Source organism: Tursiops truncatus, chromosome 9 (assembly GCF_011762595.2).
Source record: "Tursiops truncatus isolate mTurTru1 chromosome 9, mTurTru1.mat.Y, whole genome shotgun sequence".
In the NCBI taxonomy this organism is placed as follows: Eukaryota; Metazoa; Chordata; class Mammalia; order Artiodactyla; family Delphinidae; genus Tursiops; species Tursiops truncatus.
This window is the reverse complement of record NC_047042.1, coordinates 83,188,206-83,205,368: the sequence shown is the minus strand read 5'-3', so window position 1 is coordinate 83,205,368 and position 17,163 is coordinate 83,188,206. Positions and strand designations below refer to the sequence as shown.

General features: G+C 36.0%; 1 protein-coding gene across 4 annotated transcripts in view; it reads right to left on the bottom strand.

Annotated features, from left to right (window-relative positions):
• Positions 1-17,163, bottom strand: part of KLHDC10 (kelch domain containing 10) — a 61,245-nt gene that overhangs the window by 16,548 nt on the left and 27,534 nt on the right. For 3 of the 4 annotated variants that reach the window (XM_073809937.1, XM_033863260.2, XM_073809935.1), the window contains exons 2-3: positions 15,667-15,753; positions 457-678 (exon numbers count right to left, since the gene is read on the bottom strand). In XM_073809937.1, coding sequence (XP_073666038.1) covers positions 457-678; positions 15,667-15,753 — 309 coding nt within the window. The remainder of the gene's footprint in view (positions 1-456; positions 679-15,666; positions 15,754-17,163) is intronic. The other variant, XM_033863262.2, reaches the window with a different exon arrangement.

The following is a 17,163-nucleotide window of genomic DNA, read 5'->3' as shown; positions in this document are numbered from 1 at the left end:
CAATGACGATAATTCCAGTGTTGGCATCATAGAGATGTTGTGAGGATTAAACAGATACCACATGTGAAGTACTTTGCTCAAGAGCTGCAAACCCCATTTGTTGATCTTCTACTACACTTTGCCTAGCATATATATGATACTTTATGTTGAACCCTCTGAGATATTATTAATTCCATTTTATAGGTAAGGAACTAGAAGCTAAAAATCATCTGTCAAGTAAATGACATACAGCTAAGTTCAAACTCAGGACATCCAGCTCACAATTGATTCTGAATCACCATGCTATAGTACTGACACAGTATTATCACAGGAAGAGTCTATCCATTAACAGGGTTTAATTATATTACTATTATGATTTAGTATTATTAAACATTATTAACAAGGAAAACATGTGACACTGAGCCAGACCTCTCAGACATTTCATAAAGTCAAAAGTTCAGAACTGCTGGCACTCACGTGACATAGATGCCAACTCTCGGGGCATGTAGCCATCTGTGCCCATCTGGTGCCATACTCCTGTAGCAAAATGATACCTCCAAAGCTCCCTGAAGAGAGGATAGTCTTCATTATCTGGCCCTCCTGATTCATCATAATCTGGGTTATAACCTCCAAACACATACAGATTGGTATTATCTGCCACACAACGATGTCCGCTTCGTGCTGGTGGAGGTCTGTGGCCTAGGAGAGAAGAGGACAGCTTTCCGCAGATGACCCAGCACATTAAAAGCACAAACAAAATTTGGCAACAAACATTTCATCTTTAAAAGGAAATCAGGGAAAATTTATAATGTGGATGTACTTTTTATTTACTTAGGTTATTTTATACATTCACACATACTACTTAGGATTTTAAGGAGCTAGTCTCCATTTCTATTTCATAGGACTATTTTCAGATTTTGATAACTGTAAAAAGATTTTTCCCAAGGGAGGCAAAATAGCATCATAAACTTGAGAAAATGGCTGGTAACTTGGAGTTTTCAAGAAAAGAAGGCGGAGGGGTTTAATAATCCAAAAGCTAAAAGGACAGATTTTCTATTTTCTTAGAGGAGAAGAAAACACAGGCCAACGAAATTAAACTGAAAATATTAGAGAACTACATAAATATAATCACAAATGTGAATGAGTCATGTATAAATAAAAATACACATACATAAAACCTGTGATTTTTCCACAATATATAATTACACACTTAAAAAGAAAACTGGCTTTCAAAGAGTTATAGCAATGTCTGGAATTTAAATACCACTCCAGACATTATGGTAGTTAACAAAGAATACCCCTGTATTTATCTCAAAGAGCATCTTTCATCCTATTAACAACTTTACTGAGAAAAGCTATTTCAGGGAATTTCCTGGTGGTCCAGTGGTTAGGACTCGGTGCTTCCAATGCTGGGGCCCCGGGTTCAATCCCTGGTCGGGGAACTAAAGATCCCACAAGCTGCACAGCCAAAAGAAAGGAAAAAAAAAAGCTATTTCTACAATTTGTATTTGTAAGCTTTCTGAAGTTTAAATTATGTCAACTAGTCTACTAAAAGTTACTTCAAGATTATTTTAGAGTAAAAAACCCCGGAATTTATATTACTTCTATTATCCTTACAATTTTTACACCAGTCTACACAAACCCTTATATAGCTACAAACCAAAGATGCTTAAATACACACTGGATGGAATAAGCTACTATGGTCATCTGTTATCCTACAGATTTATCTACTTTCATATATTAGGAATAGATACTAGTATAATATTAATATTTATGACAATGCTGGACACCTAATAAACATTTGTTATATAAACATTTATTACCAGCCTAATATAGGCCTCACATATTTATACTTTAAATCAAAATCCCACTTCCTACGGTATGCTTTTAAACAAGAACTGAAAAGAAATTGCACAGAGCTAGAAAAACTAAAAACCAAACGAACAAACCACGAATCACCCAATCACTTAATTCCAACCTGTTGGTCCTGAGAATCTTTGATGGCTCCTTACTGCTCAAGCTTGAAGTCTTCAAACAACAATTCAGAGCCTTTCCTGATCCTGATCCCTCACATTCCTGCCTGTTTACGTCTGTCTCTCTGCTTAGAAAGTCGAGTCCTTCCCTTAGCTCTTGGCCTGGTCTACCTAGCCTTCAATGCCTGGAAGTTCCCTGGTGGCCTAGTGGTTAGGACTCTAGGCTTTAACTGCCATGGCCTGGGTTCAATCCCTGGTCGGGAAACTGAGATCCTGTAAGCCGTGCAGTGCGGCCAAAAAAAGAAAAAACCTACAGCCCTTACAATTCAGTACCATACCACTCAAATAATAAGACAGACATGGACAATTAATAAGACGATTACACCATAACTATGTAAATACATAATAAATATAATTTTAGGCAAACTATAATCACTGAGGAAATTTACTCACAAGCTGTGATTTACCTCAAGTGAACTCAATTTCTCTTTCTAAAAATCTTGAAACACAGAAAACGTGGTGTGAAAGAAAGAGCAATAACTTCTACAAATATCTAGATTTGAATCCAGGTTCTTTCTAACTGCTTCCTTGAGCAAGTCACTGACCCTCACTGAGTCTCAGCTTCTTCATTTGTATGAATGGATTATTATTCCTGTACTTTACAGATTTATTATACTTGCTATTATGTTAAAATGTTTATTGGTTAATAATATATGTATCTTCCCAGGAGGCTATAAGCTATTTGAGGGAAGAGGAATTATTTGCATTCACCTTTCTATTACCAAACCTAAGGCACACAGAAAACACTGAACAAATTTACAAATTTAATTTTTCTCTACTCATTTAGTTAATATTTATTTTTCTTCTCCAAATAATTCTAAGTTTCTAAAGGGCAAAAATCATGTATAGCAATTAGCCTGTATCACCCACAACACCTAAAACAGGGATATATAACAGACACTAGAAGTTTCACTGATACTAACTTCAGGTCAAAGTTAACAGTAACAGGGATGATCAAAACAGTGTAGAGCTCTCAGTGGACTTTGATATTGTGCTTAAGAGAGATACAATTTTGGGGATAGGGGTTGGATTATGCAATGGTCTTCTCAAAACACAAATGTTTCTAAGAATTAGCAAGACAAATTTTAAGAAAAAAAACAGAGTTGCTATGGTCAACAGACAGGAACTCTAAGAATCTCTATAATGTCATTTGCTTTATTACCTGGAGACAAAAGATACTTTTTGAAACTGCTTTTGGGCAAATATGAAAAGACATACAGTATATTCCAGGATTTTCTCTAAACGACTGTACAACGGAGAAGACATTCCATTCTAAGTTTACTGCCAACTATTTTTGAGACAAATGTAACTCACATGGATTAAAGGTTGAGGAGTCAATGAAAGATGATTTTATATTTACCCACTCATTCATTCATTCATTAAGCCAAAAATATTACTGGACGCCTCTACATACCAGGTACTGTACTAGTTGCTGAGGATACAATGGTAAGACCATTACTCTTTCTGTCCTCTGCAGCTTACAGTCTAGTCCTGCGCTGTCCAACACAGTGGCCACTAGCCACATATGACTCCTAAGCATCTGAACTAAGGCTGGTTCAAACTGAGCTATGCTTTAAATGTAAAATATCCCCTGGATTTCAAACACTTAGTATCCAAAAATAAATGTAAAGTTACTGATTTTTATATCTGAATATAGGTTGAAATGACATTTTTGATCTCTTGAGTCAAATAAAAATTAAGATTAATGTCACCTATTTTTTACTTTTTTCATGTGGCTACTAGAAAATTTAAAGTTTTGTGGCTCACATAATATGTCTATCAAAAGTGCCTGTCTAGCTCAATTGCTGGCTTCTGTAAATAATGCCATTATCTATGCAAATTAAACTGCTGGGTAAAGAGCATCTGATCAACGTATGATAAATATTATACATCCTGTCAAGAAGTCTTATAGCTAGGAGTAAAGAGGTAACTATTCTTTCTCTTTAGTCAGTAACTAAAGATTTCTTTGTACATATTTATAGTCCAAGAGTGACTAACATATTAGAAAGCCATATTTTATTTTGAATAAATCATGGGGATTTATCAGGGTCAATGTCACGGAGACTACACATTAATTTTCATTATAAAGAATATAGCATAGGCTCCTCAACCTTGACCAAAACTTAACTGGGTTTTAGATTCTTAAAGTAGTTCTCTGAATCTTGTCCCAAATTCTCCATGTGCAAACCCCACTTTCCTAAAAAGTACTTGCTACTAATAAAATCAGCCACAGAATTAGGTTACCTGATTGAGGAACTCCAATTAGAAAATGCAGAAGTCAAAAATTAAAACTGAACCTGTGGGCTTGCCTGGTGGCGCAGTGGTTGAGAGTCCACCTGCCGATGCAGGGGACACGGGTTCGTGCCCCAGTCCGGGAAGATCCCACATGCCGCGGAGCGGCTAGGCCCATGAGCCAGGGTCGCTGAGCCTGTGCGTCCGGAGCCTGTGCGTCTGGAGCCTGTGCTCCGCAATGGGAGAGGCCACAACAGTGAGAGGCCCGTGTACCGCAAACAAAACAAAACAAAACAAAAACTGAACCTGTATGCAGAGGTGAACTCAATACCCAGAAGGGAACATGCAGCTGAGGGAGTATGTACCTGTGGTAACTGAGCCATCTTTTTGCTTCAGTGTGCTCATCATGTGACAATGATGAGCACACTTGCTCTTTACCCCAGGGAGTAAGCCAGAGTTTACTGTAACCAGGGACATGGGCTTTAGTTTGCAGCCCAAAGGAAGAAGCTGTCCGAGATAAGGCAATGAGGTTGCGCCAATGTTATTACTGTTACAAATAATTTTGTAACAAAGCTTTCTTTATGTAGATTTATATGCAAATGTCTAAAAATTTCTGGAAACATAATTTCTGGGGTCAAAGGAATATACACTTAAAATTGACACAGATAGGGGACTTCCCCGGTGGCGCAGTGGTTAAGAATCTGCCTGCCAATGCAGGGGACACGGGTTCGATCCCTGGTCCAGGAAGATCCCACATGCCGTGGAGCAACTAAGCCCGTGCGCCACAACGACTAAGCCTGCGCTCTAGGGCCCACGTGCTGCAACTACTGAGCCCGCGCACCTAGAGCTCGTGCTCCACAACAAGAGAAGCCACCGCAATGAGAAACCTGTGCACCACAAGGAAGAGTAGCCCCCGCTCACCGCAACTAGAGAAAGCTCACGCACAGCAATGAAGACCCAACGCAGCCCCCCCCAAAAATTGTTACAGATATAATATTGTTATAGAGCCATATTGCTTTCCAAAAAGACTGCAACAATTTATACCCCCAGCAATAGTGTATGGTAGTGCCTATTCCTTTATGCCCTCTTCAACCTTTTTAGTTTGTGCCAATCTGATGGGTGTCAGGTTACTTTGTATTTCCCTGATTTTTACTAGTTCACGTTTATTGGCCCATTTGTATTTCTTCTTTGGGGAATTGCCTGATCATATCCCCTGTCCACTTTCCTATCTATTGTGTTGCCTTCTCACAGATTTGTAGAAATTATTTATTTATTCTATTTCTTTCTTCCAGCCTGCTATTGGGCTTTTAATTTTGTTTATGGTACCCTTTACTACATGGAAGTTTTTGTGTAATTGAATCTCTCAATCTTTTCTTTTAAGGCTCCTTTGCAACAACAACAAAAGGCTCATTTGCTTTACATCTCATTTAGCTCTGCATCATTATAAAATTACTATTCTTATTTATTTCTAACAATTTTTTAGTTTTGATTTTTAATATTCAGAACCTGAATACATTCAGAACATATTTTTGTGTATTTTATGAGGTAGTAGGGCTCTAATATTTCCTGCAAAATGGATAGGCTATTGTCCCTAAACCCCTTATGGAAAGTCATCCCTTCTACACCGAAATGAAATGCCATCTTTATTGTGTACTAAATTGACATGTTCTAGAGTAGAATTAATAAAATCCCAATATCCAGGTCTACTCACCTTGGACACAAAATCTATTGCTCTTTAAGAAGGCACACAATTAAGACACATCACACAATCTTAAATGCGAAAGCTTGCGAATAAAGTAGCATATAACATTTTTGCTTAATAAGCCTATCACAAGATGTAGCCACCTCTAGATGTGCTATCAAACATTTGTGATAAAGCCATTGTAAAAAAAAAATTAAAACCTTTATTGCTAAAAGTATTAACTAGTTATATATATCATACAGCCTAAATGATAAATTCAGTTTAACTTAACTGGTCCCTTCTTTCCAAATATAAAGCCCAGCATTACCTCTACCTGAGAAGACAGGTCTTCTATTGTACACCTGGAAGCCTGGACAGGAAAGCCGGGGAAGACTGGGCCAGCTGGTTCCTATCCCTGACTGGTACGTAGACCGTTTTACTACTCCCAGAGTCCAAGCTGCTCAGGCAAAGGCCATCCATCCACAGCAGCACACAATATTCTTGGTTATGTAAGCATCTCCTGCCACAGAGACTCCATACACTGTATGAGATTCATATATAAAGATCTGGCTTCTTAGGGCAGAGTCATCTTAAGTATAAGTTGGCAGCAGTAAAAGAAACTTGCTTTGACAGACTTTGGTGTTACCATGAGTTAGTTTCAAGTGCTGAGCAAAGCATACTGGAGACAGCTGTCACTACATATCAGCCTGGGCTTCTGGGCTCTGTTCAGTCCCACTGTTTATTTATTGATTCCTGTACCATTACCACACCGTTTTAATTACGAAAGCTCTGAAGTATCTATCAACATCTAGTAGGACAAATTCCCCTTTGTTACTCTTTTACAAAAACTTCTTAGCTATTTTCCCCTATTTACTCTTGCATTAGGTTTTAGAATCAGTTTGTTAAAATCTGTAAGAGGCCCCTTGGGCAGACACCATCTTATCCAGGTGATCAAAGTTAACATCACCAGTAAAGGGACAAATCAACATCAGGTGCAGTGAAATGAACACAGCATTACTTCCGTAGTATTCCAGCCAAAAATGTATAAGTTGAACGTAAACATGAAAAAACACAAGACAAACCCAAACTAAAAGAAATTCTACAATATGACTAAGTCCCTACTGTTCAAAAATATTAAGGCTAAAGATACATGAGAACTGAATGCAACACATGATTCTGGGACTTTATTTTACTATAAAGGACATTATTGGAATAATTGGCAAAATCTGAAATGAGGTCTGTAAATCTGATGATAATGTTAATTTAATCCATTATTTATAGTGTTAATTTCCCAATTTTGGTACTTGCTCTGCAGTTACATAAGAGAATATCTGTTTTCCAGGAACAAACACCAAAATATTTAGGGGTAAAGGAGCATAGTGTCTGCAGCTTAATCTCAAGTGGTTCAAACAGAAAAACAATATGTATATGCATATGTATTACAGATAGCGAGGGGAGAAAGGGAAGAGGACAGGAGAGAGAGAGGGAGCAGGATAAAGCAAATGTGATCAAATGTTAACATCTGGGGGACCTGGGTGAATACAGGACAATTTTTTTACCATTCTTGTAACTTCTCTGTAAGTCTGAAATTATGTCAGACTAAAATTTAGAACTAAATTTTAAGCACGTCCCTTGAGGATTTTACTTGAGATGACCCATGAAGAAATATAGTCTCTAGCCATTTATCCTCATCTTTTTGATATCATCAGTATAGTTTCATTGTTTTCTTGTTTTTTATTCCTAAGTACCTCATAATTTTCTATATAATTGTGAATAGATATCTCTTTTATTTTTTAATTTCTTGTTAATATACAGGAAAGTAATTTATCTTTGCAAGTTTAAATTTTATCCAGCCAATTTTCTAAACTCTAATATTAGTTATCATTAGTTAATTATCTTGAATTTTACATCAGACAATCATATCATCCTGTTATTAAAGACAACTTTCAGTTATTTCTTTCCAATATATGTACCTTTTAATTTTTTCTTCATTGTATTGGCTGAAACCTCCAGAACAAGGTTGAATAGTGGAGATGATAATGGGCATTTTTGTCTTGTTTTTTACATTTTTAATGACGATACTGGTAATGTTTCACTATTATACATGATATTTGCTATTGGTTTCTTGTAGATAGTCTATCAGTAAAATAAAATTTCTTTCATTTCTGGATGCAAATTTTTTTCTTAACCAGGAATGGTTTAAAATAAAGTCTTTATTAAAATGTATGTATAGAAAAGTACATATATCATAAGAGTATAGCTTGATGCATTTTAATAAAATGAACACACTGAGTATCAAATTTTATTAAATGCTTTTGATAACGGAAAAATCAAACTGTTTCTTTTAACCTTTTAAAGTACTAAATACATTCCACAGATAAACCCAATCTGATCTTTATTTTTATTTAGATTTATCCCTGCCATCATATATATATATATATATTTTTAACCATTCTTTCTTATGATTTCATTTTCCCACTTTTCTAATTTTACTGAAATAATCAAGCTTTCTTTTTTCCTTTCCTTTTTCCCTAGGGAGATCTACATAGTATTACCCCTAATATTTTTTAAAAACCCATAAATTGGTATTTCTCTAACAACAGAGTAAACCACGTCTGGAAAGAACTTTGGCTATTAACAGTGGTTACTTCTGGATAAGGGAATAAGGTGAGGAGTAAAGATGCGAAATGGGACCTTGCTTTTTTAATTTAACCTCTTTCATTGTGAAATACAACACATGTATAGGAACATAATTATAAATGTATAGTTTAACAAATTATCAGAAAAGTAACATGTTGTCATCATCCAGGTCAAAACATAGAATACTGCCAGCACACAGATGCCCTCTTACCTGCCCCTTTTGATCACAACCCTCTCCAACCCACCTCCTTCACTTCCACAGGAAACCTATTTCCTCATTTTTATGGCAATCATAAAACCTGCTTTCTTTTAATAGCTTTATTATACCTAAGTATGCATCCCTAAACAATATTGTTTATTTGGGCCTAGTTTTGAAGTGTATTTGTATAGAATGGTATAGTATGTTTCCTTTATGGGATCTTTCATTCAAAATCATGTTTCTGAGATTCATCCGCGTTGCTGGGGTTAGAGGTAGTCTGTTCATTTCCATTGCCAAATAGTATTTCTTTGTATGAATATATACCACAATTTATCCAGTCCATGTTGCGTGAATGGACATTTGGGTTGTTCAGATCGGTGGCTCTTAATGCTGCTATAAACATTTTTGTACATGTTTTCAGGTGTGCAGGGGCCCATATTTGTTGGCTATAAATGTAGAAATGGAATTTCTGAGTCATAATGTATGGAAATCTTTATCTTTACCAGATAAAGGCCAAACTGGTTACAAAATATTTAGTATTAGTATCATCATTCTTTTTAGTTTAGCAATTCCTGTGAGTTTGTAGACCTAGCTCACTGTGGTTTTAACATGCATCCATCTCATTACTAGTGAGGTTGAGCACATTCTCACGCTTGTTGGCCAACTGGATTGATCCTTTTGGGAAGTGGCTGCTCAAGCCTTTTATACATTCTTGTACTGAGATGTCTTTTTCTTATTGATTTATACAAATTTGTTATATATGCTTGAGATAAGGACATTCATTTTTCACCCTATATATTTCCATATTATTTGAAGTTTAATAAGCATATATTATACCTAGAAATTCTAAAATGAAAAATTATAAGATCTTTAGCAGAGTTTTACTTTCTTCCTATCCCCAGTTTGTTTAAATCATCTAAAATGTTAGTTACAGAATGTTATATATATATATATATATATACATACACATATACTAGATTTACATTATTCTTCTATATATTTAGAAAACTTTTCTTATCAATTATACCAGGCTTCACAGTCCCTGTATTTAGACACAACTCTTAAGTTTTTCTGCTTTTTTTATACACTACTGCTTCTTATGCCCAAACCTTCCTCTTTCTTGGATTTGTTTTTCATTTTACTGGGAACACCTCTTCAAGTAATTTTCTCAAAAACGGTGTGTTCATAACCTTTCAGAGTTCTTATTTATTTTGACCTCCATTTAGACATTTAAATATTAGTGAGGCTGGGTACAGTTCTGTGTTCAAAATAATTTTCCCTCAGAACACTGAAGGCACTTATCTTCTAGCAAACTATGTTGCAGGTGAGAAATCTCAGTCTTGAGTCTTTCTATGTAGCCTGTTTTCTATCTCTGGAATCATAAGTAGTTCAGTAATGTACAGATAGATGCTTTTTGCTTTTATATTTTTCTAGCTTGTTCCTTGGTGGGCCCTTTATACTTGAAAACTCGAGAGTCTTTCTTCAGCATAGGGAAATATTCTTTATTTCTTTATTTTCTCTTTTCCACTGTCTTTCCTTATGTAACATTATAAAATGGATACTGGATCACTTAGATCTATCCTCAAAGTATAATTTTCCTCATGTACTTTCTCTTTTTGTCCTCTTGCTTTACGGTCTGTAAATTTCCTCTACTTTATTTTTGTAAAAATTGGTCTTAAGCCTGTGTATTATTTAATCCTCCAACTGCATCTTTATTTCAGCAAGTTTCAATATGGAACTAATTCCTTAACCATTCCTTTTTTTTGCATGGCAGTTGTCTTTTTATTTGTGGACCCAATTCTCTCTTGACTCTGAGGAAACCTGCTGTGATCAGAACAAGTTTAGTTTCCCTAAAATGTCTGGTAAGCCTTGATCACTGATTCATATTAATAAGTGAAGGACTACATTGATTAGTATTCTAAGAGATAATGAATTTCCTCCACAGTTGTATTACTCTGTCTCCAAACCTCCAAATGGGAGATGTGTTTGATTATGGGTGTCTTCAGGTAAGTGGTACATTCACAGACAGGTTTCTCTTTAGAAGTGGAGAAAAAGCAGTTTTTCTAAAATAAGGAAGGCTGCATTTTGCTAGCATGGTCGTTTAATGTACATCAGTCCTTGGTGGAGTTTGCTTTCTTCTCCTCCCCCTATTCCACCCTCCTCATCCAATCTATTGTGGAGGTCCATTACCTAAAGCTCTGCTTTGTGCGCACACTCTTTCCAATCCCAGTCCATGAAAGCACTGCCTGTTCAACCCTCCCCTAAACAAATCCCCTACTTTGCTTGAAGAACTGTTCTTAGAGCTTTATCTTAGAACTAATGCCATTGCCAGGGAGGGAGGGAGAGAAGTAGGAGAAATAACAGTTCTGAAGGCAGTCCCTTAATTACTTGCCCTGCTGTTCCATCTTACCCCTACCTGCTCCCTCCTCCTACACTTGCTGATTCTAGGCTTGAGTTTCAGGAAAGGAGCTCTTTAGGAAATTATCTGATTTCCAGCGTGCAGCAGGAGTACCTATTTGGGGTTGCATTTTATTCTGTTCTGGTTTCTCAATCACTAGAATTCCAACTGCTTTCTGTTACCCTGAAATTCCTCAAATTTGCTGGTATTATAACAATAGCAAGAATGACAGCAGCTAACATTAAGTCAACGTTGGCTAAACAGACTGTCAGTATAAATATTTGTTATCCTGGTCTTTAGCTAGTTGACAAGCTAGAGTTAAGGCAATTAATTTGGCTTGTTACGCTGACTTTGTTTCTGATAAATAAAAGTTTTCAATTATGGAAAAAAAAAACATTGGCTAAATGTAAAAACTCTTCTTAGTGCTTTGCACATATTACCTCTCTTGATACAACAAACTTAGGAGGTTGATACTATTATCATCATCCTAATTTTACAGATGAGGAAACTGAGGCAAAAAAAAAAAAGAATAAGCAACTTGTCTAAAGTCACACAGTTGGTAAATGGCAGAGCCTGGATTCAGACATAGGTAATCTGGCTTCAAAGCCTCCCTTTTCTGTTTTTCAATATAGTTATGATTCATTCTTTTTTGTAGGTCTGCTTTGTCATTTTCAGTAATAAGTGAGAAGTATGGGAGGGTAAATGGGTGTAATCGGTCTATCATTTTGTAATGAAAACACACTGTTTTCACTACACTGATACTGTTTTCACACCACTTATAATGGGTAGCAACATCTTTTAGAGAATATGCAGGATCTAGTGAAGGAATCTAGCGACAGAAAATGAGCCCTATGAAACTGTTTAATCAGAATCAAAAGAGATAATGTGTAGTAGGAGTCCCAAAACGAAAGGCTTGAAAAAGTGGCAATATCAAAAGTATAGATAAGTTGTTTTAAAAATCTAAGGAAACACTAAGTAGCATTTTCGTATTCTCAGCAACTTATTAGTTTACTGTCACCACCACCAGAGAGAAGTTAAGAATGTACTAAAATTTTAGTCCCATCCTATTCCCTGACAGCAGCCTTACAAATAATTCAGTTCAACTCAAATACATATGATATACCTACTACATGCACTGAGCTACAAACTGGAGATAAAGAAATGAAAGGCACTGTCCCACTGTCCCTGCCCTTACAGAGCTTACAGTCTATGGCAGGCAGGAACAAGTAAACAAATGACTATAATTCAGTGTGGTAAGTGTTATGATACAGGCAGATACACAGAGGGTGCAATCAAAACAAAGAGACAAGCCTTCCAAGGAGGTTTCTCTAGAAATAACTCATAGACTGAGTGTTCAAGGATATGCTATTATTGGCTTGGGGAGATTAAACTGAATTTATCATCTTTTCTCTCAATCTGCTCTTCCATCCATCTATATAATACCTGGTAAAGAGAAAATGGTCCACACAGAAAGCTGGAAGCTTTCTTGACTTTTCCCTCCTCCTCTTGAATTGGTCATCAAGTCTCATCTAATTCCACTTCCTTACATTTCAAATCAATTAGCTACTCTCTATTCCTACTAAATATAACTACCTTAGTTGCAGCCTCTTATCATTTCTCACCTTGATAACTCTAATAACCCTAACTGGTCTTCCAATTAAATCTCTTCATTAATTAAATAAACTGATCCTGAAAACTCCCCTTGGGTGGTGCTCCACTTGATATGGGCCCTCTCCAGCTTCTTCTTTCGACACTCTTTCCCACTCTGCCAAACTTCCTACAGTTCTCTGAAAGACCGTGCTCTGTTTTGCCTAACTGCCTTTATTTAAGCTGTTTGGTCCTTGTTTTGGTCCTTGTTTGAGATGTTCCAACCTTCCCCTGTTAACACATACTCAGACTACTCAATACATCTCTTCTGAGAAGTCATCCTGATGGCTACTTATCTTCCCCTGTCCTTCCCACATGCTGAGTCAGGTACCTCTTCTGTGTGCTCCCATATCACACTAACTCATCAGGACACTTATCACAAAGAATTACACTCAAATTATTCTGTAATTGTTTCTTTACTTGATTCTCTATAATCTAGATGATTGAACTAGCACAAAGCCTGTTACACAGGAGGCAATCAAAAAATACTGAAAGAATGAAAGCATGAACAAACGAACGAACGAGGTTAGTTAAGTCTGTGAAATCTGATGAGATAACCAAAGGAGATAATGGAGAGGACAGAACGTTGGAGCAATACCCATCTCTAGTGAGTAGGAAGAAAGAAGCCAGTAAAGGAAACAGAATGAACAATCAAAGAGGCAGGAAGAAAACATCTCAGATTGTACAGCAAAGTATAACCCAAAAGAAGAGAAAACGTTAAGAAGGTACAGGTGGTCAACAGATCAAACACTACAAACAGGTCAAAGAAGGTGAGGACTAAGACAAGGCCACTGATTTAGAAGCGGTCACTGGTGATCTTGCTGTTGCTAATGCTGAGTTTACTCCCGCCTCACTCTTCTCAGCACTGTCAGAGACCATCTTCCTCAGAAATTTTTTGAGGCAATTTAGGGCTTACGAAAATAACCAAAGATATGAAACTTACCTGTGCTAATCTCTTTTTTCCATGATTAAAATATTGAAAAACAGAGAATATAAAGAAAATAAAATCCCACCATCCAGATATAATGTTATTTCACTATTTCCTTTGTTTTTTATGTTTATATTTGTATAAAACTGATATATTGAATTTTACATCCTAATTAAACAATTTATTAATTATACTTAAATTTAGTCAGCCCCCAAGTTAGCCTTCTCATTGTAAATCAAAAAATTAGTATTCTAATTTTTAAATAGAAAAAAGAAAAATTTTATCAAATTAGATGTACTGCTTGGCTACGTGTGCACAATGGTTTTTTTGGTCACATAACACTAAAATTACCTATTAGTTTCTATCAATAAAATTATTTATGCTAAAAGGTAGCATAGCAGGAATTCCATGGCGGTCCAGTGGTTAGTACTTGGTCTCTTCACTTCCATGGCCCGGGTTCAATCCCTGGTCAGGGAACTAAGATCCCACAAGCCACACGGCGCGGCCAAATGATAAAATAAAACAAAATAAAAGGTAGCATAGCACCCTAAGTATGTTATCTTGACCCATTTAGGCTAGATTTTTTTTTTTTTCATGATCTGGACCTTGGCCACTAAAAATAGGTTAGGCACTAGATATAGAAACATCTTTAGCTGCTGCAAGTCTTTTTTCTAGTCTTTTTGTTTTTTTTTTAAATAATCTCTTCAGTCAAAATTAGATACACTGGGGGCCTTCCCTGGTGGCGCAGTGGTTGAGAGTCCGCCTGCCGATGCAGGGGACATGGGTTCGTGCCCCGGTCCGGGAGGATCCTACATGCCGTGGAGCGGCTGGGCCCGTGAGCCATGGCCCCTGAGCCTGCGCATCCGGAGCCTGTGCTCCGCAACGGGAGAGGCCACAACAGTGAGAGGCCCGCGTACCGCAAAAAAAAAAAAAAAAAAAAAAATTAGATACACTGGCTTATAAATAATAAGGTCTAAACTATAACAATAAAAACGCTTGTCTGACAATTTATTATATCTAGAAAAACAGTATGAACCAGAGTTTTCAACCCTCTTCTGAGATTTTCTTTTTTCAGTAGGGAGTATGTTTTACTAGAAGAAGTAAAAAATAGAAAGAATGAAACATTTCTAAAAGTAAGAATTACTAGGTCAAAGGATGTGAACATTTTCAAGGCTTTTGATACATATTGCCAAATTAAATCCAGAAAGGCTGTGTCAAATTTACACTTCCTTCAATATATGAGCTTCATTTCCCCATACCCTTGCAACACTGAGTATTCTTATTTTTAGTCTTGCCAATCTAATAGGTAAAAATGATAACCTTATTATTTTAATTATGTTTATAACAATAGTGAAAATAAACATTTGTTCATATTTATTGAGCTTTCTTTTTTACAAATTGATTATTTATGTTCTTTTACCTATTTTTCTAGTGGGTATTTGCTTTTAAACTATTGATTTATAAGAGCTCTTTATATATTCATGATATTAACCATTTGTTACAAATATTTCCCCCTTTTATCTTTTTATTTATGGTTTCTGACATAAGAGGTTTTTAGTTTTATAGTCACATAAATTTTATTTCTTTCTTAAAATCATATTTAGAAAATTATTTCCCATACCCCATATTTTATAAATTATTCAAAGTTCTTTTTAATATGTTTACAGTGGAATAATACTGACATCAATGAGATGATTTATTTCTACGACCTAATACACATTAAGTGATTCTAACTTCCTAAAACTTATAATTACAATTCCAACAGTGGTCACTATGAAACACAGGTTTAAAATTAAATTCTAGATTTTCTTTCATCCAATTTTAGCTGTTTAGACAATTTTTTAAAACCAGAGTTTTGAGTTTAGAAAATTCATTCAAAGTTCCCTTTAACCCATACGAAGCACAGTTCTCTTGCTAGTTATCACCCACCTCTCAAAAACCTGTTAGGGATCCTTATGATGGGACAGGACTGAATGAAGCGCCTCCTAACTGGGTCCCATCGTATTTTCTTCTTACCTGTTACCACAATTATCAGCAATAAGTCAGACACATACAACACATGGCAAATAATACATAGTAACTGTAGTTATAAAGACAGAAAAACAGGAAACAAAACAATACTTGAATACAGAAAGAAGTGATGTAAAGTAGCATTTAACCCTGTTTCGGAAGTCAAAACAAAATTTAATTAATACATAAGCAGTGATGAAGGTTTTCAACTCATCCCCAAAAGAATAAGAACAATTGTGTGCACCATTTTTCAGAATTCTGGTTCAACAGACATGCATTCAATAATCACCAATGCCATCTTGTGGCAAAAATTCACCAGGAGCTTTATAAACAGATTAGAAACGATGACATTTTTACAAGTCAGTGAATGTTAAAAAGAGAGCTCTGACTAAAATTATTTTCGCATAACGTAGGCTCCTGTTCTCTTCCAGGGTTGGTATTCTTTTATCAGTTATATGGTTAAGAGGATAAAGCAATGGGCACCATTCTTTAAATATGAAATAAGCTGATCTTGCTATAATTAAAATTGTGTGGTAGCAACCAAATAAAACAAACATTTAATATCGTGACACTTCCACTGTGGGGGGAGAAAAAAAAGGAAATTCCTCTGCCTTCACAGGAAGCAAATTAACTGCACATTAACCCCAATTAAAACTTGTTTTCTTATAACATAGAAGAAAAGTGCAAAGCATAGTAGAAGTGTTAAATGGAGTAATTTTGTCTCTTCCCAAAGGTTTGATAGCTCCCAAAGACAGCTCTTACAAGCAATAAAAACAATTAACACTGGTATAGAATTTAAAGTTTAAAACAGCTTCTACAAGTGTTATCTCATTTGATCCTCACAACAACCCTGTATGGATTCAATAGTCATTTCATTAAGCACCTGCTATGCCTTGAGCCCTGCTAGGCTCCACGGTAGCCAAAGGAGGCTATGACTCCTAGCCTCAAGAACTCATGTGAGGAAAGCAGATGCCTAAACTAATAATTACATTACAGTGAAGTAATTGCTATAACAGGGGCTATAAAAACACTTTGAGGAAGATATTATCATCTTAATTTTACAAGTAAGGAAGCTAAAAAAAAATTAAGTGACTTAATGCCAAAGCCAGGAGTCAAGCCTGGGCAGTTTGACTCTAACACCTGCCTTCTTTCTACTATACCACACTTAACCTGTCTCAAATTCCTTGGAAAGCATATAGTTTTTGGTTTTGGCAATTGGAAATATCTGAGATGTTCATCAGCAAGGTCTGGTCTGTTTACTAGAGCACTTGTACATAGAGATACATAAATTCAGTATAATGAAATAGCATTACCTGCACATGTATACTTAATATTGTGGTGGAGACAGACTCGTGAGCAAGGGAAAGAATTATTTTGCAAAAGAGTTGCAAACAGGTTTATCTATTAATCCTCCAA